Source organism: Lynx canadensis, chromosome B2, assembly GCF_007474595.2.
Source record: "Lynx canadensis isolate LIC74 chromosome B2, mLynCan4.pri.v2, whole genome shotgun sequence".
Classification (NCBI taxonomy): Eukaryota; Metazoa; Chordata; class Mammalia; order Carnivora; family Felidae; genus Lynx; species Lynx canadensis.
The window spans coordinates 1,721,653-1,743,243 of NC_044307.1; the positions used below are offsets into that span (position 1 = coordinate 1,721,653).

At 46.9% G+C, this 21,591-nt stretch overlaps 1 protein-coding gene across 4 annotated transcripts; it reads left to right on the top strand.

The window, feature by feature from the left end:
- Nucleotides 1-2,197: 2,197 nt before the first annotated feature.
- ZSCAN12 (zinc finger and SCAN domain containing 12) lies at nt 2,198-19,162 on the top strand. 4 transcript variants are annotated; one of them, XR_003969080.1, is made up of 5 exons: nt 2,198-2,279; nt 2,734-3,189; nt 7,730-7,895; nt 9,882-11,489; nt 17,831-17,863. XR_003969080.1 is itself a non-coding variant. In XM_030316873.1 (5 exons), the coding sequence occupies exons 2-5, from the start codon at nt 2,779-2,781 to the stop codon at nt 17,994-17,996; spliced, it is 1,878 nt and encodes a 625-aa protein (XP_030172733.1). In that variant the 5' UTR covers nt 2,198-2,279; nt 2,734-2,778; the 3' UTR covers nt 17,997-19,162. The 4 variants fall into 4 exon arrangements, 3 of the variants coding, with proteins under 3 accessions (XP_030172733.1, XP_030172731.1, XP_030172732.1); XM_030316873.1 differs by having other exon boundaries at nt 9,882-11,016; nt 17,831-19,162; XM_030316871.1 differs by lacking the exon at nt 17,831-17,863 and having other exon boundaries at nt 9,882-12,644.
- Nucleotides 19,163-21,591: the final 2,429 nt, after the last annotated feature.

Sequence of the window (21,591 nt, forward strand, 5' to 3'; positions counted from 1 at the left end):
GCAGGTAAAAATAAAGTAAGCAATCCTAGAGTCATAAAGAAAAACAAAAACCATTATTTTACATTGCATTAAGTTCAGGGAAATTGTTAGGATTCTCTTTATTTTGAATTCTACAGGAGAAAGATGATCAGGTTAATTATTCATTGCGACCACCATAAACAATGATCTTTTCCTACTCTTGAGTATAGTACAGTTGACCCTTGGACAACATGCGGTTAGGGGTACTGATCCCCTACACAAAAATCTCAGTATAACTTGGCCCCCAAACACTTAATCATCAAGAGCCTACTATTGACCAGAACACTTGCTGATAACCTGAAGAGTTGAACACATATTTTGTATGCTATATGCATCACATACTGTATACAAAGAAAATGGGGTTTTTTTTTTTCAGTTTTTAAAATTTTTTTTAAAAGTAATCCCTACCCCCAGTGTAGAGCTCAAACTCAGGACCCCAAGATCAAGAGTCACACTACGTGTGAAAATTTGTGGAAAAAAGCTGAGGTTCTGAAAGGTTCTGAATGATGTTACCTTCCTCTAGATTTACTTTGGCTTCTACAGGCACTTAAGAATATAGTTGGGAGCGCCTGGGTGGCTCAGTGGGTTAAGCATCCGACTCTTGATTTTGGCTCAGGTCATGATCTCACAGTTTGTGAGTTCAAGCCCCACATCAGACTCTGGGCTGACTGTGCGGAGCCTGCTTGGGGTTCTCTGTCTCCCTCCCTCCCTGCTTCACCTCTGCTCATGCTTTCTCAAAGTAAATAAACAAACAAGCAAACAAAAAAATGAAACAGTGGCTTAGAATAACCATCCCATGAGATTTTGGGCCAGGAATTTGGCGAGGTCTCAGCTGCAAGTTTCTTCCATTTCGTGTGGCATCTTACAGTGGCACTTGGTGGTGTTTATCTGGCAGCTGGGTTTGCTGGAAAATCCAAGCTGCACTGCCATGCCCAGTGCCTTGGGGCGAGAACAGCTAGGACGGTCTTGGGGCCTCCTTATGTGATCTTTGCAGTAGGGCCGTCGGACTCTTTCTGTGGTGGCTCAGGACTCCAGGACCAATTGTTCCAAAAAACAGTGAAAGCTGCTGCTGTCCTTAAGGGCTCAGGCTGGGAAACTAAAACAGCATCAGTTTTGCTGTATTTTATTTGAGCTGTCCTCAAGCCCACTCAAGACTCAAGGGGAAATGACATAGACTCCACAGCTAACCAGGAAAAGCATGGAAAAATTTGTAGTCATCTTTAATTTTCCAAAATACCCTTATCCACCCAGATATAAAGCCTGGGGGAAAAATAATAAAGTTCTTTTTGGATTCTCTATATAATTGTTTAATTTTTTTTCTCCTTTCTTGCCTCCTTTTTAACTTCCCTAAAGACACCCAGCATGACTGAGCTAATCAAGTGTATCTATGCTCATTTTTTATGTACAAAGTAACAAAGTGATCTGACATTACAGTTTCACCATTTGAGTGAATTTTTCTCTTTTCATTTTAGAAGTAGTTAGAAGGCTTATCAAAATATCACAGGAGACGGCACTTTTTAAATGTTAGAATCACCTGGTTTATAAATTGTCCAAATGTTAGTAATAAACTAACGTCTATTCTGTGCCCCTACATCCCTGGGTTTCCCGCGTGTACGAGACAGGAACTCTGCTCCTCGGCTTCCCGCGTCTTGCCCCTGGACGCGCAGGTGCTTTCTCCTGGCACTTGCACCGGTGACAAGACTCGCAGCGCGCAGGTCGTGCCTGGGGCTGGCACCCACGCGGCGGAGCCTACAGAATCGGACGAAGTCACAGAAGGGAAGACGACGGGCCAAGACGTCCCACGAGCAGAAACGCCAAGTCCCCAACAAAACACTGGCAAGTTGACGCTAAAAATCTATAAAATGAATTACACACATGACAAAGTGGCACCGATTCCAGGTGTGCCAGGCCTCGCTCACCGTGGGGCGGGGCAGCGGGGACGGCGGGCGGGACCGGCAGGGCCGAGACCTGCAACATCAGCCAGCTCCCTGGCCACCTGCCGCGACCCGTGGGGCCTCCGGCTGTAGCGGAAGTGCGCTCGCGCCCACCGGGCCAACTCTCGGGACCTCGTGGGGCAGCGCGGGATCCGCCCGGCTAGTGCCCGCCCCTTCCTGAGGCTGGAGCGGAAGTGCGCTTGCTCCCGCCCGGCTCGCTTCCGGCCTTTGTGGGGCGCTGTGGGCTGTTCGGGCCCCCGGCGGCTTGGACCGCGTGACCCGTGGTCTCCCCGGGAGGGACCCGGCTGCCGGCCTCGGGAGCTGCAGGTGAGCGAGGTGCTGCAGCTCTCCCCTGCCCTTCCCCGCCGGCCCGAGAAGCCGCAGGGGCGGGGGGCAGCTTTCGGGAGCGGCGTCCGCCGCCCTTTCATCTGCTGCGGGGCTGCCGCGCCGGTTTCGTGCTTTCCGCCACACGCCTGCCCGTTAAAAGAGGTCGTCTCAGTGTTTTATTATTACTTGTTTGCTCTGAACGTTAGTTGTGTTCCATCTGGTCGTCCTTTATTCTAGGGCTAAATGGAAGTGTTGCCTTTGTGAAGTCCTTAAACCCTTAGCACCTTTTACCGAATCTTTCTCTTTAATGTGTTCTTAAGTCTTTCGTATTCAGTTTCCGTGAGTGTCGTGAATTACCCTGGGGGTGGCTTGCAAAGCGCAGAAGTAAATTGTTAGAATTTGCAGTTTTCGCTTATGGTGTAGCTTGTGTTAAAAGCGACGGCTTCTCCCTCAGGTCCACCCTTGCTGGAAGCACCGCTAGAGCTTCTGCACGGCCGCGATGGCGTCGGCCTGGGCTGCGCCGGCCCACGAGGAACAGGGTGCGCTTCTGGAAGTAAAGGTGGAGGAGGAGGAGGGGTACAGGAATACCACCAGACGGGATCAGAACCTGCAGAAGAACAACACCCACAGCAGGGAGGTCTTCCGACAGTACTTCAGACACTTCTGTTACCAGGAGACGCCTGGACCCCGCGAGGCGCTGCGCCGGCTCCGCGAGCTGTGCCGCCAGTGGCTGAGCCCAGAAACACACACCAAGGAGCAGATCCTGGAGCTGCTGGTGCTGGAGCAGTTCCTGACCATCCTGCCCGAGGAGCTCCAGGCCTGGGTGCGGGGACAGCACCCGGAGAGCGGGGACGAGGTGGTGACCGTGCTGGAGGATCTGGAGCGGGAGCTGGACGAGCCTGGAGAGCAGGTGAGAAAATGAGAGATGGTTTGTGATTGAGATAAGGTAAGTTACGGATTTGTAGGCCAGAGCGAAGGACAGCATTATTCCACCAAGTCATGGAAATTTGGTTAATGTAGACCTAACTTATTTATATCTTTTTTATGGGAGGATCCTGTATTTCTGTAATGAGCTTATGGTTTCTAGTTGATGAAATGCTACTCAGAAACATTAGAAACAAGATTTATTTCATTATTATTTTTTTAATTTACATCCAAGTTAGCATGTAGTGCAACAATGATTTCAGGAGTAGATTCCTTAGTGCCCCTTACCCATTTAGCCCCTCCCCCCTCCCACAACCCCTCCCATAACCCTCAGTTTGTTCTCCATATTTATGAGTTTCTTCTGTTTTGTCCCCCTCCCTGTTGTTACATTATTTTTGCTTCCCTTCCCTTATATTCATCTGTTTTGTATCTTAAATTCCTCATATGAGTGAAGTCATATGATACTTGTCTTTCTGTGACTAATTTCGCTTAGCATAATACCCTCCAGTTCCAACCACGTAGTTGCAAATGTCAAGATTTCATTCTTTTTGATTGCCGAGTGATACTCCATTGTGTATAGACACACACACACACACACACACACACACACACACACACCATATCTTCTTTATCCATTCATCTGTTGATGGACATCTGGGCTCTTTCCATACTTTGGCTATTGTCGATAGTGCTGCTATAAACATGGGGTGCATGTGTCCCTTCGAAACAGCCCACCTGTATCCCTTGGATAAATACCTAGTAGTGCAATGCTGGGTCGTAGCATTTTAATTTTTTGAGGAACCTCCATACTGTTTTCCAGAGTGGCTGCACCAGCTTGCATTCCCATCAGCAGCGCAAAAGGGTTCCTCTTTCTCCACATCCTCGCCAACATCTGTTGTTGCCTGACTAGCATTACTGTTACTGTTAGCCATTCTGACAGGTGTCAGGTGGTATCTCATTGTGGTTTTGGTTTGTAGTTCCCTGATGATGAGTGATGTTGAGCATTTTTTCACGTGTCAGCCATCTGGATGTCTTCTTTAGAAATAAGATTTCTAAGAGAAAATGTTAAGTGAGCGTAACGGGTGCGCAGCAGTCTCTTGGAAGGGACATCTCTTCTGTTGCAGGATACAAGTAATTAAGAAATAAGGTCTTGCAGGTATATCCACTGCTCTGCATCCATTAAAGGATTAAAAGATGGAGAAATCAAGGTCACCATCTTGGAGGAATGTGAGGTCAGAGCAGAGAGGAAGGTTCAGAGAGCAGGGACGAGATTCCTGGAGTAGTAGAGCCCAGTTAGGTCCGACACATGGGTAGTGAGTAGAAGGGTTGAGAACAGAGTCCAGGACCTTGAGTATCACCTGTGGAGTGTAGAGTCTGTTCTGTAGGACACAAGCTTCTAACCTTTTCTCTTTAAGTGAGCTTCTCTAACGCCAGGATCTAACCAAATTGTGTAGAATTCTGTTCTGTTTTGTTCCAACATTGATAAAAGACAACGGTTCTCAACCAGTGGCAATTTTCTGCCCTAAAGGGCATTTGGTGATGTCTTGGCACATTTTTGGTTGTCATAGTGGGGGGAGGTGCTACTGGCATCGAGTGGCTAAAGGGTAAGGATGTTTTGGAATATCTTATAACGTATAAGATGGCGTCTTATAACAAGGATTTTTCTGACCCAACATGTCAATAGAATCAAGACTCAGAAGTCTTGGTATGAAGAGTATAAAACAGGGAAGTAATAAAACAAGAAGTGCAACTCAGCATTGGCAAGGGGGAGGAACATGTGGCAGAGTTTGAAGATCTGAGTTTGAAGTAGAGTCAAGACAGTGAGGCTATGAAGGATGAGGCATGTCTTAGGTAAGTATTAATTGGAAACAATGATAGATTAGATGGATAAAAAAGGGAAAACTCTCTACAGAGCAATCTATTCTAGGCTAAGCGCGGGGGATTTCAAGCTTGAGAGACTAGTGTAATTGAGGTGCTCCTAACAGAGTTCAAGGCTATCGGGGATGGTGGATTGGGGGAAAGTTCATTCGTTCAGAAGACGTTTATTGAACGTTTAATACGCACCAGGCACCATTCTAGGCACTGGAAACACAGCAGTGCACAAAGCACAGAAGTTGCCTCTGTCTTGTAAACAGATTCTAGTCTAATGAGAGTAGTAATCAGGTGGTGCCAGGTGGAGATAAATCCTTTATGAAAACAGCAACGAAGCGGAAAAAAGGTAAACAGTGAATAAAGCGGAGACTGTGGGATTTTTGACAGACTGGTGAGGGAAGGCCTTCCAGATGGGGTGACATTTAGAGCAGAGATCAGGCTGTGCAGTCACCTAGGCTGAGGACATTCAGCCAGAGGAAATAGTGGGCAGGTGAGAATGTGCTTATCGTGGTAGAGATGCAGGAGATGCAATCAGGTAGTTAGAACGAGATCAAATCATGGGGGCACTTACAGGCCATTGTAAGGACTTTGGATTTTATTCTGAGATGGAAAGTCATTGGAGGGTTTTGAACAGAAGAGAGGTTTAATCTGACCTAAATGTTATTTATTTATTTTTATTTCTTAATGTTTGTTTATTTTTGAGAGAAAGAGCATGAGGAGGACGAGGGCAGAGGGAGAGGGAGACACAGAATCGGAAGCAGGCTTCAGGCTCCCAGCTGTTGGCACAGAGCCCGACGCGGGGCTCGAACCCATGAACCGTGAGATTATGACCCTGAGCCGAAGTCGGACGCTTAACCGACTGAGCCACCCAGGTGCCCTATGACCTAAATTTTAAAAATAATCACTCCAGCCGCTCTGTTGGAAGAGTCCTAGATTAGGGTTGGTGTAGGGAGTGCAGGAGGCCCAGGGTCAAAGGTCGAAGCAGGGAAGCCCGGTCAGCACTAATCCAGGCAGGAGGTACCAGTGGCTTGAACTGTGACAGTAGCAGTGGAAGCAGCGAGATGCAGTTGGATCTTGAGGGGATTTGTTTGAACATCGCGTCGTGTCACATGGGTTTGTCATTCAAGGAGATGATAAAGGCGGGGAAAGAAGAAGGTTTGGAGTAGGGGCGGGAATCTAGAGTTACTAGGTTTTGGACGTGTTGAATTGTAGATTCCTCTTAGAACCCAGTTGGAAAAGTTGGGCAAGCAACTCCACTCAGCAGAGGGATGTGTGCTGGAAATAACAAAATTGGAGCTTGTCATAATGTGGGTGATATTTAAAGCTGTGGGACAAAAGGATCGACAGGACGGTGGAAACTGAGAGGGAGTGGCCAGGGAGATGGGAAGAGAACCAGAAGAAAGAATGGCACTCCCAAGTGTGGGCAGAAGTAATTTGGTTTTAAACATGTTGTCTTTGTACTGCCCTTTCCCTCAAAGCATGCTGGGGGTGGCTGATGGAATTTCATCCTGATTTCTGAGGCCTCACCAGAGATCCAGGGACAGAAGGAAAGCACAGCTCACTGTACTGGCCTTTTTCTCCTTCCAAATTTGAGGTCTGAAAACCTTTTTCTGTCTGCCTCTGAGAGCATCCTACTGACTTTGGCTCTTATTCTGGGGTCAGAAGTTACAGAACGAAGCTGTGTTGGAAGTAGAGGCAGCGTGTGGTGATTTCTTACTCCCAGACTGTAGCTGTTGCAGGATTGGGGGGTAACTTGAGGGTCTGTTGTATGCCGGTGCCCCCGCAATGTGCCTCATGCACAGTCTGAGTCATGCACGGTCTGAGAAACCACCCAGGGACGTGGAGCTCCTGAACCAAGAAGCAACTAAGTGTGGCCCCCGAATCGCTGCCTTTCATACCACGCTGGGGAAATACGATTTATTTTTAAATACAAGAGGGAGTGATTCCGTGGAGGAGTGGAAGCCAGAGTGAGTGAGTTTAGGGAGCAGAGGTCAGAGGTGCAGGAAGGGATGGGGTTGAAGGCAAGAGTTGAGGTTACAAGGTACGGGCCTTGATGAAGCAAAGGCCTCTTCCTCTAAGTGGAAGGGAGTAAGTGTGTGGGGGGTGATGAAGAAAAGAGTGGGTGATCTCTGATGTGACCATGACCTTGGACAAGGAGAGAACAAGGTCATCTCCTGGAAGGAAGTGGGGGAGGAGCCTCAGAAGAGCAGAGACTGTAGGGAACAGCTTCCTCCTCCCATCCCCTGTCTTTCCTCCCTCTTTCTCCTTTGTTCCCTCTGCCTTTTTGCCTCGTTTCTCCATCATTTCTGTTCACTTACCCCGTCCTTTTCTTCTTCTTCTCTTCTGTTAATTTCGCCCAAGTTCTTTTCTGGTGCTCGTTGCTTCCCTTTACCTTCTCTTCCTTCTCTCCTTCCTATTTTCTTCCTCTCGCATCTCCACTTTGAGCATAAGACAAAGACGTGACGGTGGCACAGCCAGCATTTTTTAGCGGTTCAGAACACAAGGGCGGGGTTCCTGGAGGAGGTCGCTTGTATACAGGCTTTGAGGAATGAGGCGCGTTCCAGCAGGCTGATGTCTGGAAGGAAGCGTAGGTGCCGGAGAGCCGGGTGTCACTGCCTCGGATCGGATCCTATACCGTTGTTTCCTGTTGGCAGGATGAATGTGTCCACCGTGTCCCTGTCCACACTGGGCAACAGGACACGCTCTTGCAGGAGACGGCCCTTGTGGGAACAGGACGGGAGCCCGGCATGTCCCTCCCATCCGGGGTTGCCCAGCTGAAGTGTGAATCTCCAGGATCTGGAGCCCAGCCGGAGGAGCAAGGTAAGGAAGACAGAGCAGCTTGGGAGGAAGGGAAGACAGGCAGGCACAGGACCTGGGGCCTCTTTAGTTCCGTGTACCGTTTCTCCTCGTCACAGTCAGGACGACCTCTCGTGCGCGGACTCTCAGCTGGTTCGGTTTGTCACGCTTCAACTCTCGTTTTCTCTTCATGTTAATATTTTGTTCTCCACTCCTGCAGTATTTTATGAGATCACTTAATTGAGTCCTTCTGATAGTTACTTTCCTTCATACTGACTTCCCTGCTACTTCTGGCCTTTATCCTGTCAGATGGTGCTACTGTCCTCCTGCCTTCAGTAACCAGGTTGTGGCCCAGGATGTCTGCAGTTTCCAGATGGTTCAGGAGAAAGCATATATATGTGCACTCTTAGGAAAAGGAGGAACAACAGAGCAAATGTGGCGAATGTTAAGTTGGTGAATGTGCGAAAGACCCCATGTTCCTTATCTCTGTGTTCTCTACATTTAATTTTTAAAAATAGGTAAAAATTCATATAGTTCAAAGATAAAAACTTAAAGTTACCCAGTGACAAGTTTTCCTTCCACTCATTCCCTCGGCCATCTGGTCTTCTCCCTGCCCTGAGATGAGTTGTCACTGTTCCGTTTCTTGTATGTGCTTCCCTAGAGATCTCTTTATATGTATACGTTTTTCCACATTCAAGCAAATACATTTTCTTCTCTTTATTACTAAGATGGTAAAGGTTTGCGTTTTTAAAAAAAAAATTTATTTTAATTAATTAATTAATTAATTTATTTATTTATTTATTTTAATGTTTATTTTTTGAGACAATGCGAGAGACAGAGTGCAAGCAGCGGAGGGGCAGACGGAGGGAGACACGGAATCCGAAGCGGGCTCCAGGCTCTGAGCTGTCAGCACAGAGCCCGACATGGGGCTCAAACTCAACGGACAGTGAGATTGTGACCTGAGCCAAAGTCGGATGCTTAACCGACTAAGCCACCCAGGCACCCCTAAAAAAAATTTTAAATAGAGCATGCATGCACGCACATGAGTGGGGGAAGGGCAGCAGGGGAGAGAGTCCCAAGCAGGCTCTACACTCAGAGCAAAGCCCGACTCTGGACTCTATCTTACAACCGTGAGATCATGACCTGAGCCGAAATCAAGAGTCAGACGGACGCCACCCAGGCGCCCCATATTTTTTATTTCCTAACAGCACCTTAATATTAAAATGTATGGATGGGGGTGCCTGGGCGGCTTAGTCAGTTGAACATCCGACTTCGGCTCAGGTCATGATCTTACGGTTTGTGGGTTCGAGCCCTGCGTCAGGCTCTGTGCTGACAGCTTGCTCAGAGCCTGGAGCCCGCTTCAGATTCTGTGTCTCCTCTCTTTCTCTCTGCCCCTCCCCGGCTCATGCTCTGTCTCTCTCTGTCTCTCAAAAATAAATGTTAAAAAAAATTTTAATGTATGGATGAACCACACAATTAACTTGTCCATTCCCCAGTTGTCCCCAGTGATTTGCTCTAACAGGTAGTGCTGTGGTGAGCGTGTGTGAGTACTTCAGTATAAATTCCCATGTGTGGAATTACCAGCCCCAAGATTAAATACAGTTGTCATTTTGATGGATATTAGCAAGTTGGTCTGTATGAAGCCTGGGTCAGTTTACACTCCCACTGGCGATGTGTGATACCCATTTCATGAACAGTGTTCTACTGATGGGCGGAGGTGATGGGTGCAAATTGTACCTCAATACTCAAGTTTGCTTTTCCCTTATTTTGAGGTGGGCATCTTTAAGAGCTGTTGTATTTCCTTTCCTGGAAACAACTTTTCCTTTGCCCAGTTTTTATTGGATTATTGGTCTTTTCCATAACAATTTTTGGAGTGTTTTATGTATTAGGTCTGTTCTATGTTTTAATACCATTGTACAGTCCTGCAGAAACTCTGGGTTCTTAATATGTTTTTCACCTGAATAATGAGTGTCTGATGAGGTGGAAACTAGTAACTGTGATCCGTTGCAGTTTCAGGTGTTGAGACTGGAAATAAGTACAGGAATTTAACTCTAACGCAAGAAGTGTCTGAAGAAGCGGCGCCGCAGGGGAATATGTGTAGCGGATTTGAAAGGGACATGTCCCAGTCGGCTAGGTGCAGAGAAGCGGACGGATCCGAAGCAGAAACAGAAGAGTCTTCTGGACACTCCAGGGAAGGTGAACAGTCTGCGGGTGATGAGAACAGACTCCGTCTGACTGAACAGCAGAGGGTCTGTCCAGGAGAAAAACCTCATGAGTGCGAGGAGTGTGGAAAAGCCTTCAGTCAGCACTCGAACCTCTTAGAACATCAGAGGGTCCACACTGGAGACAGGCCCTACAAATGTGAGGAATGTGGGAAAACTTTCCGTGGGAGAACCGTGCTGATTCGGCACAAAATAATACACACCGGAGAGAAACCGTATAAATGTAATGAGTGTGGCAAAGCCTTTGGCCGCTGGTCAGCTCTTAACCAACATCAGAGGCTCCACACAGGAGAGAAACACTACCACTGTAACGAATGCGGCAAAGCCTTTAGCCAGAAAGCGGGCCTCTTTCACCATCTCAAGATCCACACGAGAGACAAACCATACCATTGTGCTCAGTGCAATAAAAGTTTTAGTCGGCGTTCAATACTCACTCAACACCAAGGAGTTCACACTGGGGCAAAGCCCTATGAGTGCAGCGAGTGCGGGAAAGCCTTCGTTTATAACTCCTCCCTGGTTTCCCACCAGGAGATCCACCACAGAGAAAAGTGCCATCAGTGTAAGGAGTGTGGGAAATCCTTCAGTCAGAGTGGCCTTGTTCAGCATCAGAGAATCCACGCTGGGGAGAAACCTTACAAGTGTGACGTATGTGCAAAAGCATTTATTCAGAGGACAAGCCTTGTAGAACATCAGCGAGTTCACACTGGAGAGAGACCTTACAAGTGTGATAAGTGTGAGAAGGCCTTCACTCAGAGATCAGTTCTCACGGAACACCAGAGAACCCACACCGGAGAGAGGCCGTACAAGTGTGACGACTGTGGGAACGCCTTCCGAGGCATCACCAGCCTCATTCAGCATCACAGGATCCACACTGGGGAGAAACCCTACCGATGTGACCAGTGCGGCAAAGCCTTCAGACAGAGGTCAGATCTTAGCAAACACCAGAGAATCCATAGTAGAGGTGCTCCCTCTAATGAGTGTGGGGAGTCGTTCAGGCAGCCCTCAGCTCATAGGCAGCAGCGGACTGTCCACGAAGGGGAGGAGTCTGTTTCTGGGATGACCTCGGGGACGCTGTGTCCCAGAGTACAGGCTGGAGAGGAATACTAGCTTGGGAGTGATTCCAACGGCAGTCACCGTTGCTACAAGGACACCTCAGACGTCTTGTAAAGGGTTCGCCGTGTGCCGTGCGTGACATCAGCTGGTGTGTAGGACAGAGAGCGTAACACGAAAGTCCTCTTCTCGCCAGTTTACGGTGGAGCCTGGGGTCCGTCAGGTCACGTGTGAGCTTAGATCGGACTGCAGGACGGCAGAAGTGATCTGAGCCGCATGTCCGTGAGGTGGCGGGTGGCGGCCAGTGCTGTCCGTTCTGAAGGACGGATCACCAATGCCTGAGCGGGTCAGCCAAGATTGTATTGAAGATCGGGGTTCAGTGGGCAGATTTGGAAGGCGGGGTGGAAACCAGGGTAAAGCCCACGTCGGGGGAGGCGAGGACGCTCGGGGCTTGTGGCGCCAGTGACAGCCTGAGGTGGGGCATCTGTTCAGGTGGGCGGTGGCGGAGATACCCTGGGAACGGCTTGGGCCGGGCTGGGAGGGCGCGGACGGTGCCTCTTACAAAAGGCACAAAGCACTTTTCTTAATTCCTAAGATCTGCCTGTAAATTAAAATCCTTCTCTGTTTTAAAAGTGAGGGTACACCTGCTTGTGGAGAGGGTGACCTAGCTACAGTGTCACAGGGAGGGGCCGGCAGTAGGTCTCTGACTTGTCCTGTCCCTTGCTCTCGTGGTTCTCCCCTTCAGTGCACGTCAGAGTCCCCTGTGGAGTTTGGTTAAGATGCCTGCGACCCCCTCACATCCTGCTTCGTGAAGTCTGGGGCGGGGGCCGAGAATCCCCATTGTCCAAGCTCCACAGTCACCTGATTCTAAAATTCAAGGAACACTGCATTGAATCGCAGCTGCCTTCATGGTCGCCTGTGAGGTGGGGGAGCGTCAACACGGGCCACTAAACACAGGCCACTGCAGATTCTTAGCTTGGGGAAAGCTCTGAAGGACAGGAGTGAACAGGGAAATTAGACAGCCATCCAGCATCAGGGGCTTCGGGACGGCCTTTCCACCTCTTCCAACTTAAGTCTTAGGAAATCGGAGACTGACCTACATTGTGAGGCACCCAGGGGTCACCAGAGCACAAGGCTGTGTGTTAGTTAGGGGAGAGTGCTGGTGTTCTGGTTTGCTCCTAACCTCTGTTTTTTCCCAGCTTATGTTCTGAATTCCCTAATAGTTGCTCTTCAAAACTGGTTTACAATTTTTTGGTTTGTATACCTTCTTGAGCACATAAAAGAGCCAAAGATTAGTGACTCTATCCCTTGAGGCTTGTGCAAAAACATCAACCAAAAGCTAGTTGACCGGACTCCCGTATCACTGAGTAAGCAGTTCTGTTGTAGATGAGGGCCGGCCTGTGACTCAGTCGTGGACAACAGGCACGCACACGTGACTCCTGCTCAGTTTATCTTTTCTTCTTTTTCTTTTAATGTTTATTTATTTGGAGAGGGAGTGAGAGAGAGGACTCTGCACTGACAGTGCAGAGCCCAAGGAGGGGCTTGAATCCACAGCCCTGGGATCATGACCTGAGCTGAAATCCAGAGTCAGATGCTTAACTGACTGAGTCACCCAGGCACCCGGTTTATCTTTTTATTTACAGAGATTATTTTTAATCTTCATTGACATGTCCTCTGATATCCTTCCCTTTGTACCTCACCGCAACAGGCCCTACAACTTCTGGGACTGCCCCCACCCCCCCTCCCCCAGATCATCCCACACAACTCCGGGATCCTCTTCTCCCCACACCTCTAGCTCCTTAGTGGGCCTGAAGTGGTGAGACACACAAGGGACAGGGGAGAAACGAGGGTAGTTAGCGTCTTTACTCCTAACTGCCGTTCTGTCCAGCTGCCATGTCTATCCTGTTTCCTCCCCACTACTGTATGTACTCTGCCCCCCTTTCCCGACGGCCCCCATCTCTTGCCCCTCTATCCATCACCCTATCCAGAACATAGTATCATCACTGGTTGGAACCAGAAGTCCCTGGAGAAATTGATATGTTCTAGCTTCTAAGCTTTAAGTGTGAGCACATTTTCATAATAGAATAATAATAATAATAATAATGTATTAGTACTATAATTTAGGTACATTGTGTGTCAGATTTGCTTTTGGGATTGCAATTTCTGTGACTAAGGGAAAACATCCTGAGTTCACAATAGAGGAAAGCAAATGAACATTTGAAAAACAGCTCACTCTCAAGTTGAGGACCCTTGGGGTGTTATATCCTAAGACCAACATTGGAGCTGCACACAGAAGGCGTCGAGGCAGCTGGGGTTGGGTACCTCCTTTCTTATCTCCAGAAAACTGAGTTTGTTTCCCTGAGTGAGGCTGGGGGCTCTCCGCCGGCTGTGTTCCTGTTCTCTTCCCAGCTTCCCCTGCCATGCGTCTCTCACTCTTGCAAGCTCTTTGATGGAGGGGACGTCGCTTAGAGATGAGAACCCAAATGAGAATGTCCTTCAGATGCTGTCCATGCTTGTCACCTTGCCTGATTTCAGACATGTTATCCGGACTGAAGTTACTCTTCATAGTAACCTCAAACCTCTAATCTTAACTGCTCACTGGAACACGACTCTTAATTTAAACTTGCTTTTGGCTCTCAGTGCTGTTATCTGTGGGTTCCGCCCTTCATCTGCTGTTCAACATACCCGCTCAGGGCAGACATGTTCCTCCATTTGCCTCTTAACACCTTTATTTGCTTAATATGAATGAACCCTAGACAAAGATCCAGAATAGTGGGATATGCCTATCATATAGGATACAGTTCATAACTTGGTTAAAAATAAAGGGGGAGGTTTTGTTCTGGTTGTTTCTTATGCTTAAATGTAGTTGCACTACCAAGAAAAGGTGAGTGACCTGGCGTTTCCAGGTAGACATCAAAGGGGCTCAAACTATCCAGGATAAGAAAATAGAGTAGAATAATTGGAGCTAAATGGGCAACACAGGAGTAGAAGACCCTGAGGGGCAAGTGGAGGATGTGACCGAGGTTAGACGTGGAATTGGGGAGTGCAGTGCACAGAGAATGCCTCACAGTGAAGTCCACAGTACGTCGTTCTGAATAAAAGGTAGATGTAGAACAGTGACAGGCTCTAGGCTCGTTTGAATAGCTTATCTTCGCAGATTTTGAAACCATCAACAACAGGTGGCAGGATGGAAAGGAAAAAGGACACTGAAGCAAGTCCAAGGTAGAAATGTCAGTCCAGAGTAGTGACATAACAGCCAGCTTGAGCAATTGGTGCAACACTCAAATGATGAATCGCGAAGCGGTGGCTTGGGAATAACATTAAGGATAAGAGTGCGATTGACTGGCTTCTCTTTTCTGGTTGATTCAAGGTAAACAAGGTACTCAGTGTTTAAGACAAAAAGCTCCTGTAGGGTTTTGGGGAGAATCAAATTGCTAAAGCAGTGAAAAGTGAAGGAGGCTCAGGATGAAAAGTAACATGACAAACAGGAGCTCCAGGGGGTGTAATGTAATAGGGGTTGCAAAGGGAAGAAAGATGGGCCTCCTCCAAAAGAAACCTCAGTTGTAGGAACAGGCTCCTGGAATTTTAGGTATGAGATAAAGCTAATGCAGAAAAAGTGGGACTGAGCAGGGCTCCAAATTGAGAAATGTCCGCTGTGTGTTGAGGGCAGAGGTGGAGAGCACGAAGGTACCAGAACGTGGAGCAGCTCTGCACTCCCGTACCCTGAATGGAAGTAGCCTCTTGTTACATCCCATAGATGATCTGTTCCAGAACTCTTACAGTCAGAGTCCTTATTGGCCATCTTTTGGAGTCAAGAAAAGGATTCGTTAGTAACGTGTAACATTAACAGCTTATTAAGGGCCAGGCATTACTAAAGTGCTTTCCACGGTTTTATTTTTACCTGTGATTTGGAGGAGTTGAAGCTGCCTCAGGTCACAAAGTTGGAATGTGGTGGGGCCAAGATTTGAAGGCCAGCGGCCCAGTTCCAGAGCCCATGCTTCCTTGTCTAGTTCAGTTGAAGGAACCCTGTGTTGCAGTCATAATCAAGTAATTATCTGGAAAATCTATCACTATTCTGGAAGATACTTCAGAAACCCCAGAGTCCTGGGTCCAAACACCCAAGGCTAATAATACCACCACCACCCTCTCTGCATACCAACTCTTGGATGAGGTTTGGTCAGCATAACATGAGCCCTAATTCTTGTTGCCTCACAAGGAGGGTGCCCACAGGAGACATTTCCGCTAAAAATGGGCTCTTTAGAGAAAGGGATCCCCCTCCTGGCTTAGAGCTGAAATTCACTCTCCTTTCTGACAGAATAGATTTTTGGCGGTCTCCATTGATGCACATCAGAAAGCTATCCCGTTTTGGATCTACCCAGTAGCCCAAATGGATCTCTTCTATGTAGCTAATACCACTTCTAGGATGAAAGAAACCATCATTATTATATAAAGTAGTTCTTTCAGGTGCCTGTCCTGTCCCCACAGCCCAGAAGTTGAGCAGCAAGTGCTTGTTCAACTTGGTGATAATCATGTGATAACCTTTATTTTCAACGTCCATCCTTTCGCACTGAAAAGTTCTGTCACAGCTGCTCTAGCAGTTCCTTTTATTGGAATTTCTGTAGATCCTCCCATTCCAAATACTGGGTATAACTGGTAAGGAGTCCTTGCACATTTTTTACACACGTATTTCTGTAAATATAGGGAGAGTATATACGTATGAATATATTTTATAAAAATGTGTGTTGTGTATGTTTTATACATACAGTAAGATTTTGACAAGGCCAACCGTGATGAGTATTTTCAGCTTCTCAGTTGATCAGCTCCTTAGCTCACGTAAGACCACCGTTGAAAGCCAGGAGTTTTCCCTTGATTTCATGGAAACCGCTGATTCTCACCCATGGGTCTGAACGCCCATCAGCCCATCAGTCAAGGCTCGTCTTCCACCCGTCTGAGTTGAAGGTGGTCTTTGGGTAGGTCTTTAGCCTAAAAGGCCTGGTCCTGGATGTCCCAAGGGCTTTCTAAGTGAAGGTTCCTAGTAACCAGTAACCTAACCGTACTAGTTAGGTAACTGTACTAGAAGGTAACTAGTAACTAGTAACAACCAAGGGTTAGGTGTTTATTGGTTCCTCTCTAAGCCTGATATGCATATTTTACTTTTTGAGCTAGTGCTTCGGTGTGCCTACTTCACTGAGATACTTAGGAGCAGGTATCTCATTTCATACCCGCTAAAAGTGGCAGCTTACAGTTTACTGTAAATTCCAGCTGAGTGAGTTTGGGCAAGCGGTTTACTAGCCTTGTGTCTCACTTTCCCCTTGGGGAACATGGCAATAGTACCACCATCTCCAGGGGCAGTCAGGTGGGCTGAGTGGGTTACACGCGAAGCACTTGGACGGCGCTTAGCGCCTCTGAGGTGCTGTACGGCCGTTTGCGGTGTTCGGTCACCGGGAGCGCCCGCTGCAGAGGTCACCCGTCCCCGCGCGCAGTTCCCCTAGGACTGGTGCCAGGTGCGCCACCCAGTCCCGCAGTAGCCGTCCTCCGTGGGGACAGGCCTCCCCCTGGTTACCGGAGGTGACGCAGCCCAGGTTCGCGCCCTTTGTCTTCGGGGGTGGGGGAAGGCGGCTCTGGCTCGGTCGTGCGGCGGGAGGTGGGCCCCGCCGGGATGCTCTGCGGGGCGGGGACTCTGCCAGGCAACCACCGAGAGGAGAAAGCCTCCAGATTCCTAGAGGAGACCGGCGGCGCCGCGGCTGGGGCCCCGCAGCTGGCCGGGAAGCGCGCGCTCCGCCGGCCTCGGCGCGCACCTGTATCGGGAGAGGGGGCGGTGCACCTGCGCGCGCCGGGCTGGCTCCGCCTCTGACCCGGCATCTGGGACTGCGGGGGCGGGGGACGGGGGGCTTCGGTCAGACTTCAGGGTTCCAGGGGAAGTCAAGGATGGCCTCCGAGTTTTGAATTGTATTAGGATACCTTGGCTGTGGGACAGTGGGAGTGGCTGGGGAGGTGATCTGACTCACGACTGGAAGCCACTTCCCGGTTATGTGATTTAGCAAACGATTTGATCCCTCTGTGCCACAGTATCATTCAGCTGTCAGTGGAATTATAATAGTGTCTACTTAAATGAGTAGATTTGTAGTCACTTTTTTTTTTTTAATTTTTCAACGTTTATTTATTTTTGGGACAGAGAGAGACAGAGCATGAACGGGGGAGGGGCAGAGAGAGAGGGAGACACAGAATCGGAAACAGGCTCCAGGCTCCGAGCCATCAGCCCAGAGCCTGACGTGGGGCTCGAACTCACGGACCGCGAGATCGTGACCTGGCTGAAGTCGGACGCTTAACCGACTGCGCCACCCAGGCGCCCCGATTTGTAGTCACTTTTAAATAAATATTGGCTGTTATTATTTTCTCATTTCTCATGTTATCCTCTTACCATTTATTTGGGATTCTCTGGGAAGAACCGAAGGGAAGAGCGTCATGGTCTTTCTAGCTCTATTAACTAATATTTAGGAAGTAAAAGATTTTAGCATAGGGTGCTAGCTAATAATTTGCAAAGCCACTCCCACTCTTCTAATGTATTTAGCTTCCTAACAAAGTTCCTTTTTCTTTCAGTGCATTGTCTGAGTAGTGAGTTCTTGAGTAAAAAAAGAGCTTAACAAAGTTTAGAGGTTTTGTTAACAATGTTATTTTGTGTCCCAGGAAGAAGACCGACTACAAGGAAATACTTCTGAAAAACCAGCGAGAACCTCAAGCTGGAGTGAATCTTCTCCTGAGTGCTCTCATTCCAGAATGGCGTTCCTCCTGTGGGAAGGTCCCTAACGTGACTGATGGCCAAGGGAGAGGGCTGTGCCTGGGACCACGCTGACAAAGAAGTCACGGATACTCCTTCAGACTTTTAAGTTGCTACTACCCAAGATAGCTGCCTGCCCCCCACCCCGGGGCTGCCAGACGACTCAGAGAACTTTACCTGCAGGTGCTGAGATCAGAAACAGACCAAGGAGCAGGTGCTGAAGTAGGTCCTGACACCTACCTAGGGAGCTGCACAGTTAGGCAGGGATAATACCCAGAATGTGGAGAAGAGGCATCACTTGTGCTAGAGAAGTTGGAGACAGCTTGGAGGGAAAGCCATCAGTGGAAAGGGTCGGGATAATCGCTTATGTTATGGCTTGACTAGTGAAAGCCTTCTGGAATGGCGCAGAAAGCAGTAAAGCTGAACTGTAGGATCCACCATATGTCTCTGAAGCGAAAACCCAGCGCCTCCCTTGGGGCTTTAATTCCCCCTGGTATTTGTGCACACCGGGAAACTTCCGATGTTGGGTTGTTGTTTGAGTGTTTTTACTGAGTGTTTAACTTCAAATTCAGTTTTCCAAGACCAGCTTCATCCAATTGGCTCTAGGGTCCAGGCTAAAGGATAGAACAAGATATGGCAGAGAAAGTACTTCGGAATCCGAGGCTTCACATGCAGCCTGTTAAGACCCAATTTTAGTTTGACTTTCATCATTATTGCCTTTTGAAACAGAAAGCCAGTGAGAAAGGGTGTCTGCAGAGAGAAGAGATCCTTGAAAAGAAGCTTCTTGGGTCTCTCATTAGTTCATGTCCTTTCCCTTGAAAACTTGCCCCTGTCTCCTTGTTGTCTGCCCAGTTCTTTAGGTGGAAACTCAGCTATATTTGTGAGCAGTTTGGTTGTTTGGTTTGACCTATTCAGCTACTTTACTTCAAAGTGCTGCTTTCTTATGTTTTAGTCCTGAACATTACTGGAAAAATTATTTTTCCCCACTTTAGTTTTTCCATATCAAAATAGTATGTAATTTTGAAACATTTTCCCATATCAAAACAGTGTGCATTTTATAACTGAAACCTAGCTATTGCTTCAAGTTAACTTTTGTCATATCCCACTATTCATTGATTCACTCAACCAATATTTGTAGAGCATTTATTTGTCTGTAGTAGTGGCCTAGGTACATTTCAGTTGGTATACATGATCCTTTTAAGTAGTCCTAACAAATTAAAATTTCTCTTGATTTCATTATATTCTATTTTTTATCTCTGGATTCAAACTGATCTCTCCTTAAGTTTTTTGCTTATACCTTCCTGGTTCTTTGTCACATTTTGTGGGAAAATCCTCCTTGCTCTTCCAAACTTTCTGCCCAGCTGTCTCTTCTCACTCAAAGTGGAACCTCACATGCCTTTTTGGGCACTTTGCCAACCTGAGATGACAGTTTAGACACATAAAGGCGTGTACTTTAAGTCAAACTGGGTTTTACCTTTGTCACTGTTCTTCATTTTTAGTCTCATTATCTCAGCAGAAGAGACAACTGACATTTGAATTATCTGTGCGTTTTTTTAGATGGTTATACTAATAATAAAAATAAGGACTTGTTTCCAATTCTGCAGATGTGAAATGCTGTGGTGGGATCTCTCTAGAACTGCAACATCTATGCAGTAAGTGTAGTAGCAGCTTTAGTAACTGGTGAGTCCTTATTCAGCATCAGGGAATACAGATGCCGCAGAGAACCTCCTTGAGGGCAACAGGTTTGGAAAGGCTTTTCAAAGTGCTCCGTGTTAGGAGTGTGGGCATGCTTTCGTGTATTGTGGCCTTATTTTACATCAGAGAATCCACATAAACGAGAGACTGCATAGATGTGGTGACTGTGAGGAGGCCTTCATTCAGCACAGAACCTCAACGAACTGTATGTGAAGGAAATGGGAACACCTTGGCCCAGAAGTCAGGACCGACTGCACCAGAGAGTCGACGCAGGAGGGAGATCTTGTCAGCGGGATGAATGTGGGCATGCTTTGCATGGAATCACCAGCTTTATCATTCAGCAGTGGAGAATTCGCACTAAAGAGAAACCCAGACAATGTGAGGAGTATGGAAGTCTTCAGGGTGGTTCCACCTTGGTAAACATCAGTGAATCCGTATGAGAGAGGTTCTTATAAATGGCAGGATCACAGGAAGTTGTATGGGCAGAGACCAAATCTCAACAACAGAATCTCCACAGTATTGAAAAATTAATTTAATACAAGTGCACAGGTTCCATTCCCCATGGAATGGGTATTCTTAATTGCCCAATTTGGCCAATAAAAACATTCAGTGGATGCCTCAGGTCAAGAAAAGGAAAGGTCAGCAGTTCTTGCTATCTAGAGGAGTCTGTAGATGTGAGCAACCAGGAATTTTGAAATGAGCTGCTCACCTGCATGTCAGGACTTGGGACACTGTCTCCTGCGTGACAGTGCACACTGGGGACATGTTTCTCCCAGGTCTGCTCTTCTCGGAGCTTCATTCAACAAGAGCAGATTACTGTCTACTGTGGTCATTTTATTTTACTTGTTTATGGGCTGAATAGGTTTGTGTCTGTACCCCAGGACACACAAATCACATTTATAAAGTTTCAGTACATGTAATGAAGAACCACGTCATTAATTTGTTGGATGGTCCCCTAAATTTGGGGCTGCTTCTGTGTTCTCCAGCATAAAGCCACGCAAGTATCCTTCAGAGTATATATTTTCCAGCTTTGGTTTAATTGTTGCTGTTTTTAAGATAGTGAAATTGAGAAATAATGATGAAGATATTTCCCCTTATAGATAATACATTATATAATGTGAAGGCTAATACTTTATGTAACTTGCTTATTATCCTTTTCAGTTCTGAAACAAACTAAAAGGGGAAAAGATGTTTAGAAGCTTTTCAGCAAGTTTTAATATAGCCCAATCTCTATGAGAGAGAATGAGGCTTATGTATTTTATACTAGGTTACTAAATACAGGAATACTTAGGAATATAGGAATTTAGGAATTCCTAAATATAGGAATAAATATAGATTTTAAAACTTTGCAATGATTATTTCAGAATTCTGAGTGTATTTGCTGTACATCCCTATTTTTTTTTTTTTTTGCATAGGTATTACAGTCCATTTAGAAGATGGACTGCATTCTATAAAAGGTCTTTTTAGCATCTATAGAAATCACATTTTTTAAAAATTATTTTTTAACTTCATTATTATATTATGTGCAAGGATTTTCTAATATTGCACCAACACTGCATTCCTGCAATAAGTCCTGCTTAGTCATGGTGTATTCTTTTCTTAATGTGTTAATGAGTTTGACTGCTAATATTTTATTTACTCCATTTTCTTCAATGTTTATATGAAATTGGTCTGTAATTTTTTTTGTACTATATTTTTCAGGTTTAGGTTTCAACATTTTATAAATTTTTAAAAACTGTTTTATTTATTTTTGAGAGAGAGAGAGAGAGACGGAGTGCAAGCAGGGGAGGGGCAGAGAGAAAGGGGAAGAATTCATAGCAGGCTCTAGACTCCCAGCTGTCAGCACAGAGCCGGACGCGGGGCTTGAACCCACAAGCCATGAGATCATGACCTGAGCTGAAGCCAGATGCTTAACCAAGTGAGCCACCCAGGCACCCCTAGGTTTCAACATTTTAACTGCATTTTAAAAGTAATT